The sequence below is a fragment of the Protobothrops mucrosquamatus genome, unplaced genomic scaffold (assembly GCF_001527695.2).
Source record: "Protobothrops mucrosquamatus isolate PMUCROS unplaced genomic scaffold, P.Mucros_1.0 scaffold1956, whole genome shotgun sequence".
NCBI classification, from domain to species: Eukaryota; Metazoa; Chordata; class Lepidosauria; order Squamata; family Viperidae; genus Protobothrops; species Protobothrops mucrosquamatus.
In genome coordinates this window covers 238504-258159 of record NW_015388075.1, presented here as the reverse complement: position 1 = coordinate 258159, position 19656 = coordinate 238504, and the positions used below count along the sequence as shown (strand labels likewise).

The 19656-nt window shown below is 41.6% G+C and overlaps 1 protein-coding gene across 1 annotated transcript in view; it reads left to right on the top strand.

Moving 5' to 3' along the window:
* MYO5C (myosin VC) overlaps positions 1–17770 on the top strand; it is a gene marked incomplete at its 5' end in the record, with an annotated part of 33495 nt that extends 15725 nt beyond the window's left edge. Inside the window, 15 exons of the mRNA XM_029285624.1 lie at positions 625–688; positions 795–875; positions 3726–3906; positions 5147–5240; positions 7298–7352; positions 8225–8378; positions 9400–9487; positions 9593–9691; positions 10836–10990; positions 11838–11927; positions 13193–13343; positions 15049–15331; positions 16038–16212; positions 17255–17335; positions 17582–17770. Of these exons, the coding sequence (XP_029141457.1) occupies positions 625–688; positions 795–875; positions 3726–3906; positions 5147–5240; positions 7298–7352; positions 8225–8378; positions 9400–9487; positions 9593–9691; positions 10836–10990; positions 11838–11927; positions 13193–13343; positions 15049–15331; positions 16038–16212; positions 17255–17335; positions 17582–17734 (1904 nt within the window). The remainder of the gene's footprint in view (positions 1–624; positions 689–794; positions 876–3725; positions 3907–5146; positions 5241–7297; positions 7353–8224; positions 8379–9399; positions 9488–9592; positions 9692–10835; positions 10991–11837; positions 11928–13192; positions 13344–15048; positions 15332–16037; positions 16213–17254; positions 17336–17581) is intronic.
* Between the last annotated feature and the right edge of the window lie 1886 nt (positions 17771–19656).

Below are 19656 nucleotides of genomic sequence, written 5' to 3'. Positions count from 1 at the left end.
TTACAGCAGCTGTTTCCAATGTGATCTCTTCTTGACATGATGGGATTCCAACTCCCAGAATTCCTTAGATCAGTGTTTCTCAACCTTGGCTATTTTAAGACGTGTGGGACTTCAACTCCCAGGATCCCCCAGCCAGCGTGGAATGAAAATGGGAGGCAATGGTTATGAAGTCCAGAAATGCAACTCCAGTAGACCCTAATCAGGTCTAAATTAACTTTAATCCTTTAACTTGTCTTTTAAGCCAATGCCAATTACATACAGAGTTCTTTGCAGATGCTCAAGGAGAGGCCATTCCATGGATGCCTTAATTTGGATTTTTTCACTGAGTAGAAAATTCAATTCTTTGGCCTAAATAGCTCCTTCCAACCCTATTGTTTCAATATGTTATTTTCTGGTCCTTGTTGCACATCAGGAGGAGGAACCTATGTGTTCCAGATATTGTTGATTTCAACTCTTACCAGAAACTAAATGAAGCCGATTTGTAGCTATCAAGTGGAACTTGATCAGTGAGACAGAACAATGGATCGCAAGCAAACCCGGAAATGCAGTCATTAAGACTATGTGGTTGTAGTAGAACGTCAACATGCACGGAACTTTTCTTTTTTTCTTTTTAATCTCCTTTAGAGAAGATGTCCGAGATTACCAAGCAACTCTTGGAAAGCTATGACTTTGCGGACGTGAGGAGCAGGTACTGATGCCTCTTCGTTGGTGTTCCAGAATGCAGCAGCTTCCAATTTTGCTTCACAGATCTTTCACCCACTCAACCTCCCCTTCCCTTTCTGCCTCACAAACAGATTGTCTCCGGAAGACTTGCAACATCTGAATGAAGATGGTGAACTCTGGTTTGCCTACGAAGGCTTGAAAAAAGCCACACGGTGAGCTGTACTTTCACCTGGTTTGGATGCGGCCCTGGGTCACATATTGGTGGGAGTAACAGAAGCACAACACTGAATATGAGTTTTCATGTAATGCGGCTGCCAGATGATGATATATATTGCTCCACAAGAGCAACTTGTGAACGTTAGTAGAGTGGGGGTACGCTCTTCTTGTTTAAAATTGATGTCTCCCTTAGCATTCCTTAGATAGATGACGGAGCAGAAGCTCTGGAGAAACAGGGTTTATTACTTCTCTGTCAGGTGAACTTCAGCTCTTTGAAAACCTAGGTGATTTAATAAAATGTTTTGATCAGAAAAGGGGCTACCAGAATCCTCAAATCCCTCCTCAGGGATAGAATCAAGATCACGTGAAGTATTAATACCACTTTACAATGCCTTGGTAAGGCCACACTTGGAATACGGCATCCAGTTTTGGTCACCACGACGTAAAAAAGATGCTGAGACTCTAGAAAGAGTACAGAGAAGAGCAATAAAGATGATTAGGGGACTGGAGGCTAAAACATATAAGGAACGGCTGCTGGAATTGGGCATGTCTAGTTTAATGAAGAGAAGGACGAGGGGGGACATGATAGCAGTGTTCCAATATCTCACGGGCTGCCATAAAGAAGAGGGAGTCAAGCTATTCTCCAAAGCACCTGAAGGCAGGACAAGAAGCAATGGATGGAAACTAATCAAGGAGAGAAGCAACCTAGAACTAAGGAGAAACTTCTTGACATTAGAACAATTAACCAGTGGAACAACCTGCCTCCAGAAGCGGTGAATGCTCCAACACTGGAAGTTTTTAAGAAGAGACTGGACAGCCATTTGTCTGAAATGGTATAGGGTTTCCTGCCTGAGCAGGGGGTTGGACTAGATAACCTCCAAGGTCCCTTCCAACTTTATTATTATTATTATTGGCAGTTTTAATTGTCAATCTTGACTTATGACAATAGGCACTGAGCAGAAACTGTGTTTCTCCTTCTCTTGGGCTGAAACATTGACGCTTCACGCTGTATTTACAAGAACAGCAGTAGAAATCAGTCCATCTATTTGAAACTAAGCCTTAGATAACTTCGTTGTATATTTAGATTCATAAAACTAGGTCTTGGATACTTCTAGATTTTGGGGGAGATGCGTGCAGTCTGGTTAGATAGTATTGGAGACAGATATCCACAAACTGCATCAGTCAGTCTCAAAGATTATGGGAAAAAAACACCAGCATCTTGACTGTCCAAACGGTGGGTTCTATGGTTCTGTTTACCACAAGGCTTAATTTAAATTTTTTTACTTCAGCAGCTTACCTTTGACATAGTTTAAACCTACTCTGTTATCTCAGCTTTCTTTCTTTCTTTTTTTTTTAATACTGGGTATTTCGTCTGCAAATACTAAGGATTTGATGTGGTGGACTAAATCTTAAACTCTCCTTGGCTAACTATGTCTCATGCAAGTAAACAGAGAAAAGAAATGCATTCCATTAGATGAAAAAACTTTTTCTGGGAAACCACCCTAGTCATGTCTAAATTAACTTTAATCTTTTAACTTGTCTTTTAAGCCAGTGCCAATTACTCACAGAGTTGGTGGTCTCCTGTTCTTTGCAGATGCTCAAGGAGAGGCCATTCCGTGCATGCCTTAATTTGGATTTTTTTTCACTGAGTAGGAAGTTTAGCTCCTTCCAACCCTATTGTTTCAATATGCTATTTTCTGTCTTTGTTGCATATCAGGATGGGGAACCTATGGGCTTCCAGATGTTAAAATTACCAGTGGTAAAGAAATTTGGGTCTTCAAACTTGTGTAACTCTCCATATTTCCAGATGTAGAGGTTCCTCAACATCAGGGATCCCCAGAGTTGGCAACTTTAAGGCTTGTGGACCTCAATTCCCAGAATTCCCCAGCCAGCCATGATGGAAATTGAAATCCACAAGTCTTAGTTTGGAGATCCTTGCTCAACATGGTAATAGTTTAATTGCTGGGATTCTTTCTACTTAGATCCAACTTTCTTGGCCCAAAGCCATCTAAAACTAATGAAACTGCACCTTCTAGTAGCCTTGAAAGTTGCCAGCTTAGTCTTTCTGGATGACCAAATTGAAGACGGCTGAAGCTTACCTAACGAAAGAAGTGATCCATTCTTCTGCACACAAGTTATGGAAGGGAATAAGCTTGAACTGGATGGTTTTCTTAAACAACCTTCCTTTTATTTAATAGATAGTTGAAAGCTCAGCACAGATAAAGCAGAAAAGAAACAAGATAAAGAAAAAGAAAAGAGATTTACAAGCTACATAAAACTGAGTAAAAACGTTGCAGTAACATTACCTTAGTGCTGGGCATCAAATACAAGTGATCCTAACCATTATTGGTGTCAAATCGGCATTCAGTAATCAGCAAAGGTGCAATAAGAATCATGCCAGAATTACAATTGGCCTAAGTTTCTATCTAATCTAAAAAATTCTACCCTTGTTAGCAGGTCTTTTTTTTTTTTTAACGGATTGGTGCCAAATACCATTTTTCTGGATGTCTTTTGCTGTTGGTGAAGACAAGCATTGCATTATTACGGCTATCCTGTTTCTTGTATGTCTAGTTTANGAACAACCTGCCTCCAGAAGCGGTGAATGCTCCAACACTGGAAGTTTTTAAGAAGAGACTGGACAGCCATTTGTCTGAAATGGTATAGGGTTTCCTGCCTGAGCAGGGGGTTGGACTAGATGACCTCCAAGGTCCCTTCCAACTTTTATTATTATTATTATTATTATTATTATTATTATTATTATTATTATTATTATTACTATTACTATTACTATTACTATTACTATTATTACTATTATATGCTATTTTATTTTTTTGTTCTTCCTGCAGAGTTTTGGAAAAACATTTCCAGGATCAGAAAGGGAACTACGAAAGGGAGATAGATGATCTGAATGCTAAAATAAACCATCTTAGTCAAGAGAGCACCCACCTAGAGAAACTCTTCCGGGAGGAAAACGACACTAAGGAATGTATCCGTCTCCAAGTTGCCAGGCTAACCTCCGAGAACATGGTGAGGATTATTATAGAACTTAGAAATCTCTTCTAGAACCAAGTGGCTTCCAAATAGAAACAGGTAAGCAGAGAGCAACATCAGTTGTAGCTACAGGTAGTTCTCGACTTACAGCCACAGTTGCAACCAGAATTTCCACCGCTAAACAAGCTGCCTGTTAAGTGAGTCGCGTCCCATTTCATGACCTTTTTTTGTCACAGTTGTTACCGCAGTTGTTAAATCACAGAGTCATTAAACCTACCTTTCCCCGTTGACTTTGCTTGTCAGAAGCTGGCTGGGAAAGCCACAAAAGGCGACCATACGATCCCGGAACCCTGCAGCCGTTGTAAATACACGCAGTTGTCAAGAGCCCAAAGTTTGATCACATGACCGTGGAGATGCTTGCGATGGTCGTTAAGAGTGAGAACTGGTTGTAAATCTCAAAGGTGCTTTTTCACGAGGCAACTGGACTTTCTTGTTTTTCTTTGAAGACGTTTTGCTTCTCATCCAAGAAACTTCTTCAGCGCTGACTGGATGGTGGGGAATGGAAGGATTTATACTCCTTGCAGACAGCTGGTCATTTGCATTCTTTTAGAGAACCGTTGAGGCCACTTGGAGGTTTGTCTCTGTCTTCCAGGTCACCTGAGTGTGTGCTGGGTGTGCTGAAAGCAGTTCCAAGAAGGCCCCACCCACATTTGCACTACTCAGGGGACCTTGAAGATACAGACAAACCTCCAAGTGGCCTCAACGGCTCTCTAAAAGAATGCAAATGACCAGCTGTCTGCAAGGAGTATAAATCCTTCCATTCCCCACCATTCAGCCAGAGCTGAAGAAGCTTCCTGGATGAGAAGCGAAACGTCTTCAAAGAAAAACAAAGAAAGTCCAGTTGCCTCTTGAAAAAGCACCTTTGGGACAACCTTGACCTGGATGACTGAGAACCTCCATAGACAGTGATTGTAAATCACTTTTCTCAGTGCTGTTATAACTTCAAATAGTTGCTAAGCCAATGGTTGTAAGTTGAGAACTACCCGTATTAACAAATTGGCCTGCTGTTCTTGCATGCAAGCATGTTGCCTGTTTTTAACCATCCGCTCCAAAGCTGCTGGCCTTGATTTTGTTTAGATCTTCTTTGGTTCAAAGAAAGTGGACAGTAATTACTGGAGAAGCCCATTCTTGTTTTGCTATTGTTATAATAAATTTAGAGGTGTTGAATGACATAGTCATCGGACTCTTCCCTACCCTTATTCCTTTTTTGGTGAAGATGATGCCCGACCTTAAGCTGCAGGTTGCTGAACTTCAGAAGCAGAAGCTGGATCTTGAGCATCGTCTTCAAGATGAACTTGTCAAGAAAAGCGGTAATTTGCGTGCACAGTCTTGTCGCGCGAGATAACCCAGGAGTAAACACAGTAAACAGTGGTCTATATTAAATGGTGGTGTATCTTACATTATCTACAATATCATACACTAGGAACAATATACATACACATACTAATACAGCAGGATCCAACACACCACAGTTACAGCAGGAAACAGAAGAGAGAGAACACAGCAGTGTTTTTACAAAGGCTCTTAAAGAGACCCAGACCCAGCTGGCTCTTAAAGGGACATAGACCCTGCTGAGTCATTCCCATCATTACATCATACATCTCACATTACACAAGCTGGTTAGCTGTTAAATCATTACCTTGACATTTGCAAAATAGGGAGAACATATTTTTGCCATGGATTTTCTACTCTGGTGAGACGAGAATAGGGTTGAGTGGTGTGCATAGGCTCAGTCGCGGTTTTAGTTTCTGGTATGCCCATCTAAGAGAAGCCAGAATAGTATCGTGCATGTCATGGCGTCATCACAGTCATGTCATGCATTATATAATGGTTCTCCTTCTACAATGATGTCATAATTGCATGGGACATTATTCCTGCCTCCCCCTTCCCTCCACTGCAGACACCCATGCTCCTGTGGGATGAAACTGGTCTGGAAAAAAGCTTTCTGGGAGAGCCACGATCTGTAAAAAAGGATTGATCTAGATAGATTGATTTCATATTGCTTGCCCTTCAAGATTTGCCAGGGCAGGAAAAAGGAGCCACTCAAAGTCTAGGAATCTACTTTAATGCTCTTAGGCAGAGGTCTTCAAACTTGACTCTTTTATGACTTGTGGACTTCAACTCCCAGAATTCCTCAGCCAGGCAATTCCACAAGTCATAAAAGAGCCAAGTTTGAAGACCCCTGCTCTTAGAGTTAGGAAATTCTGGGGGTTGAAGTCCACAAGTCTTAAAGTTGCCAAGTTTGGAGAAGCCCTGAAATAGAATCTTGGAAGCCTGCCAAAGACTCTGTCCACTTCAACGTCTACCTACCCCAATCAAGGTGTTGTTGTTTTGAGTTTCTTTCTCAGGTATCTTTTTCTGGGGTGTCTTTCCTGACATTCCACTGCACATACATTGAACATGCTCAATTTTGCATTTTTGTGCATTTTTACGCACACACAGAGAGTATGTAGGTATATGTGAGAGGCAGTTTGGTGCAACGGTGAAGCTGCTAGAGTGAGAAGGACCTTAGCCCCTTCACTATGATGACTTTGGGCCAATCCCTCCCTCTCCGCCCAAGAGCCAGAAGGTTGGTGGTAAAGGTCTTGACCTAAAAGAGGGAACCCCTGAGTTCAAGTCCTATTTAGACATGGGAACTGGTGAGTTTCTGTTGGATATTTTTTTAGCCCAAGAGGGGAAATCAAAACATTTCTATCTAGCAACCTTCATTGATCCAGATTATAGTCCATAACATTCAACAAAGAGGGCTTCATTCTGCGGTGAGTTGATTTGAGCTTATAATCACACACACACACACACACACACACAGAGAGAGAGAGAGAGAGAGAGAGAGAGAGAGAGAGAGAAGGAAGGAAAAGCATATTTCAAGAAAAAAGACTCCAGGTTTCTTAAACGGGCCCGGTTTCTCCTTTCACCTATCGTTAAAAAAAAAGAGAACAATTATTGGAAGGCTTTTTATTCTAGATAATCTTCATGTTTTATTAGGCTTTAAAACGCTGCCATCCATAAACTGCTGCCTAGTAACAGCCATTGGTGGATGATAGGCTGCACTTTAGAAAGTCTTAATTATTCATGTTCTGTGAAATTGTTTTCTCTGTTTAATGTGAAGTCGTATTATATATGGCGAATCTTGCTGCATCATTCATATTATGTATCTGGAGGGCCTGTCTGATGAACTTCTGGGTTATTTTTTCCTCTTTTGTATCTCCTTTGTTTTCCTGTATCGCTTCATTATTCTTCCTAGATCCCATTCAGCCTCTCTTTCTAGCATATAAAAATATGATTACTGTCATCATCATACTGTCATTAAAGATATTAAATTATAACGTGAGTTCACGGATTAAAATGCTTATCTTTATTGTTGAAGAGAAAATGGAAGACTGGACAGATCAAAACACAGATGAGGAGCGCTCACAAAAACAGTAAGCAGGCTTAAATCTGATTTTTTTTTTTTAATAATGATAATCTAGATTTATCTGGGCACCAAACTTTAGAAGCCGTAGTTTCGTAAAATGATTGGCCTAACCACAGTTTACTCTGTTAGTTATATGTTTTGGCTTCATAAACATTCTGAATTTTAACTAAGTGATATGGGGTTGAGTTTGTCCAACTTGGTAGCCTAAAATACGGTTGGCTGCCTCGTGTTCACTTGTGTTGTGCAAACACAGCCAGATTAAATGGAAAGGAAGACCTGGAGTGACTAATCATGTTGAAACTTATAAGAAATTGCCACTTATTTCAGAAAGGGTTTCTAAGTTTTGCAACTGACACTTTCATATAATAGCTTCTTACAAAGTGATCTTGCCTAACTGAGTGTTGCAAAAGATTTCATTTGCTGATTTCTGCAGAATGACCCCCCTCTTTATTTAAATAAAGAAGGGTGGGTGGAATGAATTTTGTTTTTCTGACCTGGGAATTTAAAAAATGAGCTTGAGATGCATGGAAAGTGGAACGTAGAATATTTTACAGGAAATCCTTGACTTAACAACGGTTCAGCATTATAACGTCCCGGTGCCATTTGATCACCATTTATCTCCTTCCCACCTATTTCCCAACCAGCAAAGTCAATGAGAAAACTCAGTTTCGCTTAATGACTGTAATGATTCACATAACAACCGTGAAATAAAGGGGGCAAAATTGGAAGCAACTCACTTATCAACCTCCTTGCTTAGCAACGGAGATGCTGGTCCCAAGTGTGGCTGTAAATTAAGGACTCCCTGTACAGCAAAAATGTTGTTTGTTGTTTGTTGCACAGGAGAAAAAAAAAGGTTCAAATGTATTTTATGCTTTTTAGAGCCTTGCCACTTCGAAAGGAAATGTCCCCTAAAGGAAAGACATTTCCAGAGTTTCAGAGGGACACTGACCATCTGGAGAAGCAGCCTGAAAGAGCAAATGGGACTGGAAGCAAAATATGGCAGGACGTCATGTATCTCACCATGGAAAATACAGTAAGGAAGGCCCAGAGGCTTGGAAACCTTTATAATAAACTGCTAAAAATTAAGCAAGTCCCCAATGCTGCTTTTTCCAAAAGGCAACTGGACTTTCTTTGTTGTTGTTGTTGTGTTTTGCTTTGAAGTAAACTGAAGAAACTTCTTGGAGGAAAAGTGAAACGTTTTCAAGAGAAAAAAAAACCCAAGAAAGTCCAGTTGCCTTTTGGAAAAAGCACCACGGGGACACGCATGACCTGGAGGATTGCGGATCTCCGTAGACAGGTCCCTCCGTCCTTCTCCTTCATTAGGAAAATTAGATACGAGAGATAACAAGCTGGTAAACTTGTTCATTTACATAGCTGTCATAAAAAAGTTCATTTACATTCACTGCATCCTTTTAAAAGATGGATTTAATTGACGAAATACCTATCGCCTTGAGATGAAGGCTTTCAAAACTTCAGCCTTTACTCCAGGGGTCTTCAAACTTGGCAACTTTTAAGAATTGTGGACTTCAACTCCCAGAAATAATAATAATAATAATGATGATGATGATGATGATGATAATGATGATGATGATGATGATGATAAAGTTGGAAGGGACCTTGGAGGTCATCTAGTCCAACCCCCTGCTCAGGCAGGAAACCCTATCCCATTTCAGACAAATGGCTGTCCAGTCTCTTCTTAAAAACTTCCAGTGTTGGAGCATTCACCGCTTCTGGAGGCAGGTAGTTCTATTGGTTAATTGTTCTAACTGTCAGGAAGTTTCTCCTTAGTTCTAGGTTGCTTCTCTCCTTGGTTAGCTTCCACCCATTGCTTCTTGTCCTGCCTTCAGGCGCTTTGGGGAATAGTTTGATTCCATCTTCCTCAGCCAGCTTTCCATGTCAGAAAGAAAGTGACTTTCTAATACTTGCTATTGGCTAGTAGCCAACCCAAATGTTGTCTACTAGGAAAAGATACACAGTTGGGGTATGCCCTTCCTGTAACTGACACAGCCTTTTTAAATGTGCATTTTTCTTCCTCAACCCTTTCCACATCCTAGGATCTAGAAGAAGAGCTGGATAAGAAAGACCGGTTGATAAAGAAGCTTCAGGATCAGATCAGAACCCTTAAAAAATCCATTGAGACAGGTAAGGATTTTTCGCACATAACACTTCGTATCTTAACATTCAGTTTTGGGACACAGGTCGAGTTTACTTTTTTTCTGGAAGTAACTACATTTTGATACTGAACAGGCAGTGAAGAATCTCCATCTTCGGTGCTAAGAGAATACATGGGAATGTTGCAATACAGAAAGGAGGACGAAGCAAAAATCGTTCAAAACCTGATCCTTGGTACGTCCGTAACCATTTGCGTTTCCGTTAAAGTAGGCCTAGGCAAACCCCAAGAAATCAATGTTATTAAAGTCTGTGGCCTGCGATCAGTCCTTACCGTTTTCCTCTTTTTTTCTTGTGGTTTACAAGGCTTCTGATATTGGTGTAGTGGGGAGGGGCTTCCTGTCTGTGTGTTTTTCTATAACTTCTCTATCAACTTTCATTCTTCAAGCTTAAACCTTGGAAGCCTCCAGAATCCTGAATTTCCTTATCCTTCTCTGATTTACCATCACTGTAAGTCGCAGCAGAAAAACAATCAGATTGTTACTGAGATCTTTTCCCTTCCTTCCTTCCTTCCTTCCTTCCTTCCTTCCTTCCTTCCTTCCTTCCTTCCTTCCTTCCTTCCTTCCTTCCTTCCTTCCTTCCTTCCTTCCTTCTTTCCTTCCCAATAGTACTTAGACTTATATACCACTTCACAGTGCTTTGCAGCCCCCTCTAAGCGGTTTACAGAGTCAGCTTATTGCCCCCAACAATCTGGGTCCTCATTTTACCGACCTTGGAAGGATGAAAGGCTGAGTCAACCTTGAGCCAGTCAGGATCGAACTCCTGGCAGTGGGCAAAATTAGCCTGCAATACTGCATTCTAAACACTGCGTCACCACGGCTCTTATTGATATCAGGTTTCCTTTCTCCTTCCCTCCTCCTTCCTTCCTTCCTTCCTTCCTTCCTTCCTTCCTTCCTTCCTTCCTTCCTTCCTTCCTTCCTTCCTTCCTTCCTTCCTTCCTTCCTTTCTCTCCTTCCTTCCTCCCTTCTTTCTCTCTCTCTCCCCCTCCCTCTCTCCCTCCCTCTTCCTTCCTACTTTCCTATCCTCTTTGTCTCCCTCCCTCCCTCCCTCCCTCCCTTCCTTCCTTCCTTCCTTCCTTCCTTCCCTCTCTCCCTAAATGGTGTACAACTTTGAGCAGCCTTAATCTAATGGTCCAGAGGCTGGTAGCTCAACAATATTTGGGTGAGCGGGTAGCACAGCTTTTCCAAATCTATCTCAAATACAACCTATCACGTGCTGAATGCTTCTTTATCTTTGTAGTGTAGAACCTGTGTCACAAACATGGACATTGAAACCGTCAGCCTCTTTGCCCATTAAATCTTAAATTTTTCTACTCGTGCAGATCTGAAACCCCGTGGAGTAGTAGTTAACATGATTCCTGGCCTGCCAGCTCATATCCTCTTCATGTGCGTAAGATACGCGGATTATTTGAATGACGACAGTATGCTGAAGTCGTTTATGAACATGGCAATCAGCGGCATCAAACAAGTCATTAAGGTAAGGATCACTTGAGTTTCCTTTTCAGAGGGCGCCCGTGGCAATTCTGTGAGAATGTTTACAAAACAGAAACCGCCAACGCTCAATCTAGGAAGGACGCAACAAGGCGTGCGTGGCTGCAGTGACAACTCAAGTCGGAGATTGTACAGGTAGTCCTCAACTTACGACCAAAATCGAGCCCATTGCTAAAAGCGAGACGTTTGTTAAATGAGTTTTCCCCCATTTTACAATCGTTCTTGCAACACTTATGAAGTGAATTGCTGTAGTTGTTAAGTAGTAACATAGTCGTTAAGTGAATTTGGCTTCCCCATTGACTTTGCTTGTCAGAAGGTCACAAAATGGGATCACATGACCCCCCCCGGGACACGGCAACCGTCATAAGTACATGCCGGTTGCCAAGCATGCAAATTTTGATCACAGGGATGCTGCAAAAGTTGCAAGTGTGAAAAATGGTTGTAAGTCTTTTTTTTTTTTAATACCGTTGTAACTTCGGTCACTAAATGAATGGCTGCAAGTCAAGGATTTCCCAAATTGTGATCATTTTCAACGCAATGGTCTGGTTCACATATATATCCAAAACAGATTTTACAAGCTAGAATTGCCAGGTCAGTGCATGGTGTTCAGCAAAATGATCTGCATTACGGCTCAGTTCAGGATGTGAAGGCAGACCTTGATTGGGTTCACTGTTTCACCAAACCGTGGCTTATATACAGATAGTCTCAACTTACAACCATAACTGGGACCAGGATTTCTGTTGCTAAGCAGGGCGGTTGTTAAGCGAGTTCCACATTTTTTTTAATTGGTGCACATAAAATATAAAATTAAAGAAAAGTATTTCATTATTTAGGAACATGCCGAAGACTTTGAGATGTTATCCTTCTGGCTTTCCAATACATGCCATTTTCTTAACTGTCTGAAACAGTACAGTGGGGAAGAGGTAAGTTTAACTTCATCCTAGGCTTGTCTTCATGAATGGCTTAATACAGGGGTCCCCAACCTCCGGGCTGTGGACCAGTACCGGGCCGTGGCATGCCAGCAACCGGTCCGCACAAACAAGCAAAGCCCCATCCGCGGGATGCAGGCAGCACACACAACCACATCCCTCCTCGGGTCCGCAGAAAAAACGTCTCCCCATGGAACCGGTCCCTGGTGCCCCAAAGGTTGGGGACCTCTGGCTTAATACACCATCCTAGCATTGTGCTGGTTGGCTGAAAAGAACTGCCTCCATCAGTTAGATCACCATTCTGTGCTCAGAGGACCATTCTGTGCTCAGAGCATTTTGCTAGCCAAGTGTCTTATCCCAATAAACTGGGTGCCAAGATTTTTCAAGCTGGTACTTCAGTCATGTTTGTCTCTGCCATGGGTGATATTTCCTTCCACTTAATGAGCTGAGGAAAAGGGGTAGGACCCCATGTTCTTACAGGCTCAGGTGTCACCTCTGATCACACCACAGAAGAGTTTTCCTGCCTTTTTTGCCTCTCCAAAGAGATTTATTTTTATGTTATGATTTTTTTTTTTTTTGCTTCTAAAATCTAACTGAGATAGGAAATTGTCAGTATAATCAGGACAAAGCAATTGTTTTCAGGGATGAGAACCATTTAAGGCCCCCTAAATTGTAGACTGGAGATTTTGCGGTACTATGTAAAGAAATTCTGGCTTTGCTTAATTTCTCCGAAGTGTAAGAAATGTAATGTTAATTTATGGTGGTACCCATCCTCTCTTTTCCTCTCTTAGCTATTTCTAGGTATTTGGAAATGTTTTAGAAATAATATATCGTAATGATTGAATTGCACAATTGGTGTTCACCAAAATGCACTTAAATTTAAGAATTCTACAGAAGAACAAAACAAAAACTCACCGTCCCTAATATTTTCCAATAAAATTAAATTGAATGGCTGGCTCTCTAATGTGTTTATATTCTATTGTCCTAGATCAGGGATCTTCAAACTTGGCCCTTTTATAACTTGTGGACTTCAACTCCCAGAATTCCTCAGCCAGGCACGCTGGCTGAGGAATTCTGGAATTCTGGAATTCTGGGAGTTGAAGTCCACAAGTCATAAAAGGGCCAAGTTTGAAGACCCCTGTCCTAGAGGCAAAAAATATGCACATGGATACTGTTGGCTAAGCTACCTTAAAAGCTTATGTGTAATTTGTTTGTGATCTTCATTGCCACATGTTGATAATGCTGCAATTGACTTTCAGGAATTCATGAAGCACAACACGCCGCAACAAAATAAGAACAATCTGATCCACTTTGATCTGTCCGAATATAGGCAGGTGCTTAGTGATCTTGCCATTCGTATATATCATCAGTTTATCGGTGTAATGGAGACCAGTATTCAGCCAATGATAGGTAAGGAGTTAGATCAACATTAGCCATCATAGATTTTATAAAGCCTCTCCTTATTTGAAACCCTATTGGGAAATTCGAGAGTTAGAGTTAGATTCTGAAACATTTAACTCAAATGTTTATGTGACTATGAACTGCTTGAGTGAATTCTGGTTCCTTCTTTGTTTCTTTAGGTGGGTGACGAATGTGGAGCCTTAAACTATGATTTTCTATTCATTGCCCCAGGATTCAATTCTCTGAGATTTTTTTTTCTAGTTTTACGGGCATAAAAATTGTGCTATTGCTCTGACAGGCTGAAATAGTGGCTATCGGTGACTGTATCCAATTAAGCTACTGAATCACTGATGGAATTTGAGAACAGAATACAATGCCCATGTATCTTCAAGCTGCTGTTTGAAGGGAAACGTTATGAATGACATGGTTGCAAGGGTGCAAGTCAGGTTACGCACACGATCAGGGTTTGTACAAGAGGCTGGCAAGAGCACCACTCCTGTTTTCAGATCTGTGATAATGCAAGGCAGTCCTTGACAAATGACCGCAATGAGTTTGCCCATTACAGTCGTCGGCCGTGACAGCTGCCCTAGGGATGGCCCGATTTTGCCACTGGTTTTGTGGTGGTCGTTAAGCCAATGCAGCTGTTGCAAAACGAATGCTATGGTCGTTAGGCAAACGTTTTGTGGGTTTGCCAAAACCGTTGTAAAAGGCGGTCACGTGACAGGACCCCAGCTGGAACTGGTGTGATTACTCCCTTTTTGTAGGCACGTAGCTTGTATCTTTGCATGGTCACTGAGAGGGTGATCATAAAGTCAAGGACCCACTTGTAATGATAACCCTAATATTTTAGCAGTCACGGAAAAGATTTTCTCGCATTTCCATGGTTCAGTTATTCCTGCCAAACATGGTAGCTCTTCCTTCCTTCCTTCCTTCCTTCCTTCCTTCCTTCCTTCCTTCCTTCCTTCCTTCCTTCCTTCCTTCCTTCCTTCCTTCCTTCCTTCCTTCCTTCCTTCCTTCCTTTCCTCTCCTCTCCTCTCCTCTCCTCTCCTCTCCTCTCCTTTCCTTTCCTTTCCTTTCCTTTCCTTTCCAAACTTCAGTTCACCACCTTATGTGATTGAGTGGGCTGTGTGACTGGCTCAAAGTCACCCAGTGAACCTCCATGACTGAGGAGGTTCTACACCTTAACCACTGCACCGCACTGTCAGACTCAGAGGTTCATAGGCAGTGCTCTCCTCTAGATCTTCACGGTTGTACCAAGCCAAAATCAGCAGCAACAGATTCTGACAGGGACTTGTTCTCAAAAACAAGTTCCTTATTCAAGAACTAAGTCTAGAGGCTTAGAAAATGCATATTTTGGTCATTAACTGAAAGTCACCTCTGAATTTGAATCCAACCGTCCCGTGTTGAATAATTTATTTACTGATCAAAAGATTGCATATGCTAGGGCAAATGGAGACGCTGTCAGTTTCAAAAAAACCTGCCTGGCTTTTATCTCCATTTTTAGCATCCATGAATGACAAGATGCTGAAAACCAGTTCCTGAGGAAGCAGCCTACTCTCTCTTTTTTTGTATGTGTGTAATCAGAATAAGGAGGATGATATTTAAAGAACGGGTAGCAGATTTCAACCCACCTTTGGTTTCCAAAGCTAAATGAATTCCTTATTTTTACTTCTTTTTTTTTTCTCTTTTGCTTGCTTCCTGTCATCTTTTACAGTGCCAGGAATGCTGGAATATGAAAGTCTTCAGGGGATTTCGGGCTTAAAACCCACTGGATTTCGGAAACGCTCTTCTAGCATCGATGACACGGATGCTTACACCATGACCTCCATCTTGCAACAGCTCAGCTATTTTTATACCACCCTGTGTCAGAACGGCTTAGACCCGGAGCTTTTAAAGCAGAGCGTGAGGCAGCTTTTCTTTCTGATCGGAGCAGTTACCCTGAACAGTCTGTTTCTTCGGAAAGACATGTGCTCTTGCAGAAAAGGAATGCAAATAAGGTAAACCTGCATTTTGGAGGGAAAAAAACAACAAATAATTAGAACTATAGATTCCTTACTTCGATTTAAGGAGAGGAAAAGGATCTCAAAAGCGACCAACAATTAAAAATACATTGGATTGGATAAGTAAGGTGGGGGCAACATGCTAAGCCGTGATAGGTGTCTTGCTCAACAAACAAAACGGTGCTCATGTGTCCCCAGGACCTGGCAGCTGTCATAAATGTGAGGACCGGTCATCAGTCATTGTTTTCACTGCCATCATAACTTTGGAGGGTCATTAAGCAGAAGTCAGGAATTAACGACTGTGTTCATACAACTTCAAGAGATGGTTGAAGAAACCACACACAAGAAGTTTATGCTCCATGCTAGGATTTGCAAGCAGCGTTGGCTGCATTCACGTAACACGCTACTACATACACAAGTTAAATCCGGTGGTAGTCCCGAGGATTTCAGCTCAGATACTGCCAAACATCTCCTAAAGTAGGGGTCCCCAACCCCCAGTCCGTGGACCAATACTGGGCTGTGGCATGCCAGCAACCGGTCCACACAAACAAGGAAAGCCCCATCCCCAGATTGCAGTCAGCACACAAAACCACGCACCGTTCGGTCTCTCTCCACCGAACCTGTCCCTGGTGCCCAAAAGATTGGGGACCTGTGTCCTAAAGGATATTTGAAATAAAAATGGCCATTTTCTGCTTCATCTCAGGTGCAACATCAGCTACCTGGAAGAATGGCTGAAGGAGAAGAACCTGCAGAGCAGTTCTGCAAAGGAGACATTGGAACCTCTTTCGCAAGCCGCCTGGCTTCTTCAGGTCAAAAAGATCACAGAGGAGGATGCCAAAGAGATCTCGGAGCATTGCGCGACCCTCTCGGCTATGCAGGTATTAAATTAATAAAGGAGGATATTTGTAGCTCAGGGTTGAAATGAGGGGCCCTTGGTGGGCTCTGAGCTTGGTGGTTTTCTTGCAGACATCACATTACCCAACTAGGCAACATCATCAGAGCTAGAAGGGAGTGTGGAGAGGAGGAAGCAGGAGGACTGTGGCGTCCTTGGTGCTCTCTGTGCTTGGTGGTTTTCTTGCAGACATCACATTACCCAACTAGGCAACATCATCAGTGCTAGAAGGACATCTTTGCATGTCAAACAGAGGGCAAATCCCACGCTAAACTTAAGAGAGCACCAAGGACTACTCAGGTATTGAATTCCTTCCTGGATCTGAGTGGTTAATTATTGACTTTGCTTATGGGACATGGGCACTGATTGCACTGTAATTGGCAATCACATGACCACAGGATGCCAAAACATAATTATGAACCAGTTGCCAAGCAATCAATTCAGGGTCATGTGATCCAGGGGGCCCTGATACGTAAGTCTGTCTTGTTCAGCACCCTTGTAACTTCAACTGGTCACGGAAAGACTGGGTGTTAAATGAGGACTACCTGTGTTTTGTTCTTTGATCTTCCCACCATCAGACTCTTCTCTGGCCTTCTTCTTTAGGGCCTCAAATTCAGTTTTACCTACTATGAATGTATCCTATTGTTTGGGAGTTGTATGGTATATTTGTATTAGTTTTATATTTTTGATATGGTCAAATAACTAAATGCATAAAGATTCTATTCTATTCTATTCTATTCTATTCTAATTTTTCTTTTCTTCTATTATTCTATTCTAATTCTATTCTATTCTATTCTATTCTATTCTAATTCTATTCTGTAATTATTCTATTCTGTTCTGTTATGTTCTGTTCTGTTCTATTCCATTCCATTCCATTCTATGTTCTGTTCTACTCTACTCTACTCTACTCTACTCTACTCTACTCTACTCTACTCTACTCTACTCTACTCTACTCTACTCTAGTGCAATTTTGTTTTCTTTTCAAACTGGAGTTTGCAAATCATAATTTCTTTTCATTCTCTCCACAGATAGTAAAAATCCTCAATTCCTACACTCCCATTGATGATTTTGAGAAAAGGATAGCTCCATCCTTTGTTCGTAAAGTCCAGGTATGATTTTTAAATGCAGTACTCTATTTTTCCCCTTCTATTTTTTTTGGTCCTTATTTTTAAATGCCAAAACATCTTGAGATCTCATCTGTTTGGAAAGCAGCGTGTCAATCAAGGATATAGATTAAAAAAAAATTTAAAACCTGCCATCGTGTAATAAACGGCTTTCTATAGGAGAATGTATCCTCATAAAACTTCCTAGACCCACATGTGCATTTGTTAATTTTCTCTTTGTTCTGATTTCAGGGAATGCTGAACAATAGGCAGAATTCCACACAACTGATGCTTGATACCAAATTCCTCTTTCAAGTGACATTTCCTTTTACACCTTCATCACATCCGCTGGAAATGATAGAAATACCCAGCAGTTTCAAACTTGGCTTCCTCACTAGAATATAGTTACAAGAACTAATGCATTATAAATTCTGTTCTGTCCCAGCCTACGTGAGTCTTTGTTATGCTCACAAGGAGGAACCCCTTTTCCAAGAAACAGGCAGGAACCGCAAGAAAAAAACAACCCCTTTCATTCTCACAGACCTGAGTCAATGTCCTTCGGCAACCAGCACCTCCCACACCTTCCCTTTTACAATTCAGCCAAGGCGTGGCTTCCCAATGCTTTCTCCTTTGCCTTTGGAGCTGCCCCATTGCATTCCTCTGTCCTACTCTCTTTTCTTGTGGGCGTTTTCGTGCATCTGGGATTTGTCCCAGCTGTTCTTCATCCCTGTCCAACTCAGACTCCCAGCACAGCTGTGTCTCAGCCTGAGCGCGAGTAGAGGGGCCAGGCTCCTCGTCCGACTGTGAGTCTTGGAGCTCCTCAGAGCCTTCTCTGACTCTGATGTCACTCCAGGCCCCTCCTCCTCCTCCTCTGGTTCCTCAGACTCAGCTGCCGGGTCCACTGGCTGGTGAGGAATCACAACAAATTCACTCTTTCCCAAAGAGCAAACGCAGACTGTTCAGAGATGCTTCCGTATCTCTGTAAATCTTCTGATAACGATACCTACTTTGCAGCACTGATGACATTACCTAGTTCGCTAATGGAATATCTGCAAGAAAACCACCAAGCTCAGAGACCACCAAGGACTCTTCTGTAAAGCTTTTTAAAAATGGGCATTAAGTCTGGGGAAGCAATATAGACTTCAAAAAGTAAGAAATGAAATACTGTATATTTTGTTTTCCTGCCTCAACCCTAGCAACGTTAAGGTATGTGGACTTCAACTCCCAGAATTCTGGCTGATGGGGGGAATTCTGGGAGTTGAAGTCCACACTTCTTAAAGTTGCTAAGTTTGAGAAACACTGCGCTAGATTCCTCCATATTATATTGAGACCGACCTAATTTTAATTTATATATTTATAAATTAAATTTATACATTTATAAATACTTCTATAATGAAGGATTTTTTTTTTCTGTAATGAAGGACTAATGAAGAGCTTATTTTAACCTATGGCATTTGAAACGCAGCTTATAGAATTCCACCACTGTAAATAGCCGGACGAAGATCATAAATTTTGTTGGATCTTTTGTGTGTGCATGGCATGTGTATAATGACAGACGGTGTCACAGATGAGAGTATTCCACTAGATAGCGTGTCAAGTCATTGCCAGACAGATAAGCTAACTTCCTACTTAGCTTTTTTTAGATCATCCCAAACTGGCTCAATGTGTATCTGTTACAACTTTCATCATTCAAAAAAAAAAAAATTAAAATTAAAAAAAAATCCTTTGTATATGACAGTGGCGGCAAGACCTTTAAATGCAAAAAGTAGAAAGATACATAATTCCCACAACTCAAATCAAATCAAATCAACCTTTATTGTCAAAGTGCAACATGTGTACAATGAGTTTGGCTGAGCCTCCCTTCGTGCACCCCCCCGACACAACTCACAGTGACAACAAACCCATCATCTTACTACACCAGTGTTTCTCAACCTTGACAATTTTAAGGCACGTGGACTTCAACTCCCAGAATTCCACAGCCAGCAATGCTGTGGAATTTATTGCACAACGCGCCAATCCCGCAAGTCTATCATATATGGAGTTATTTCTCATTCAGGAGTCTGATAGCCCATGGGTAGAAACAGTTCTTCAGCCTGTTGATGCGGCTGGCTATGCTTCTATATCTCCTACCCAATGGTAGGAGAGTAAAGAAGTGCCGACCAGGGTGTGAGTTGTCTCTGAGGATTTTCCTCACTCTTCTAAGAGTGGAATTTGAAATCAATGGAAATGGTACGGTAGAGATGGCAAAAGTGACTACTTTGGTAAAAGAGAAAAATAATCCAGTTTTGTTTTACAGTGGTACCTTGGTACTTATCCATAATTGGTTC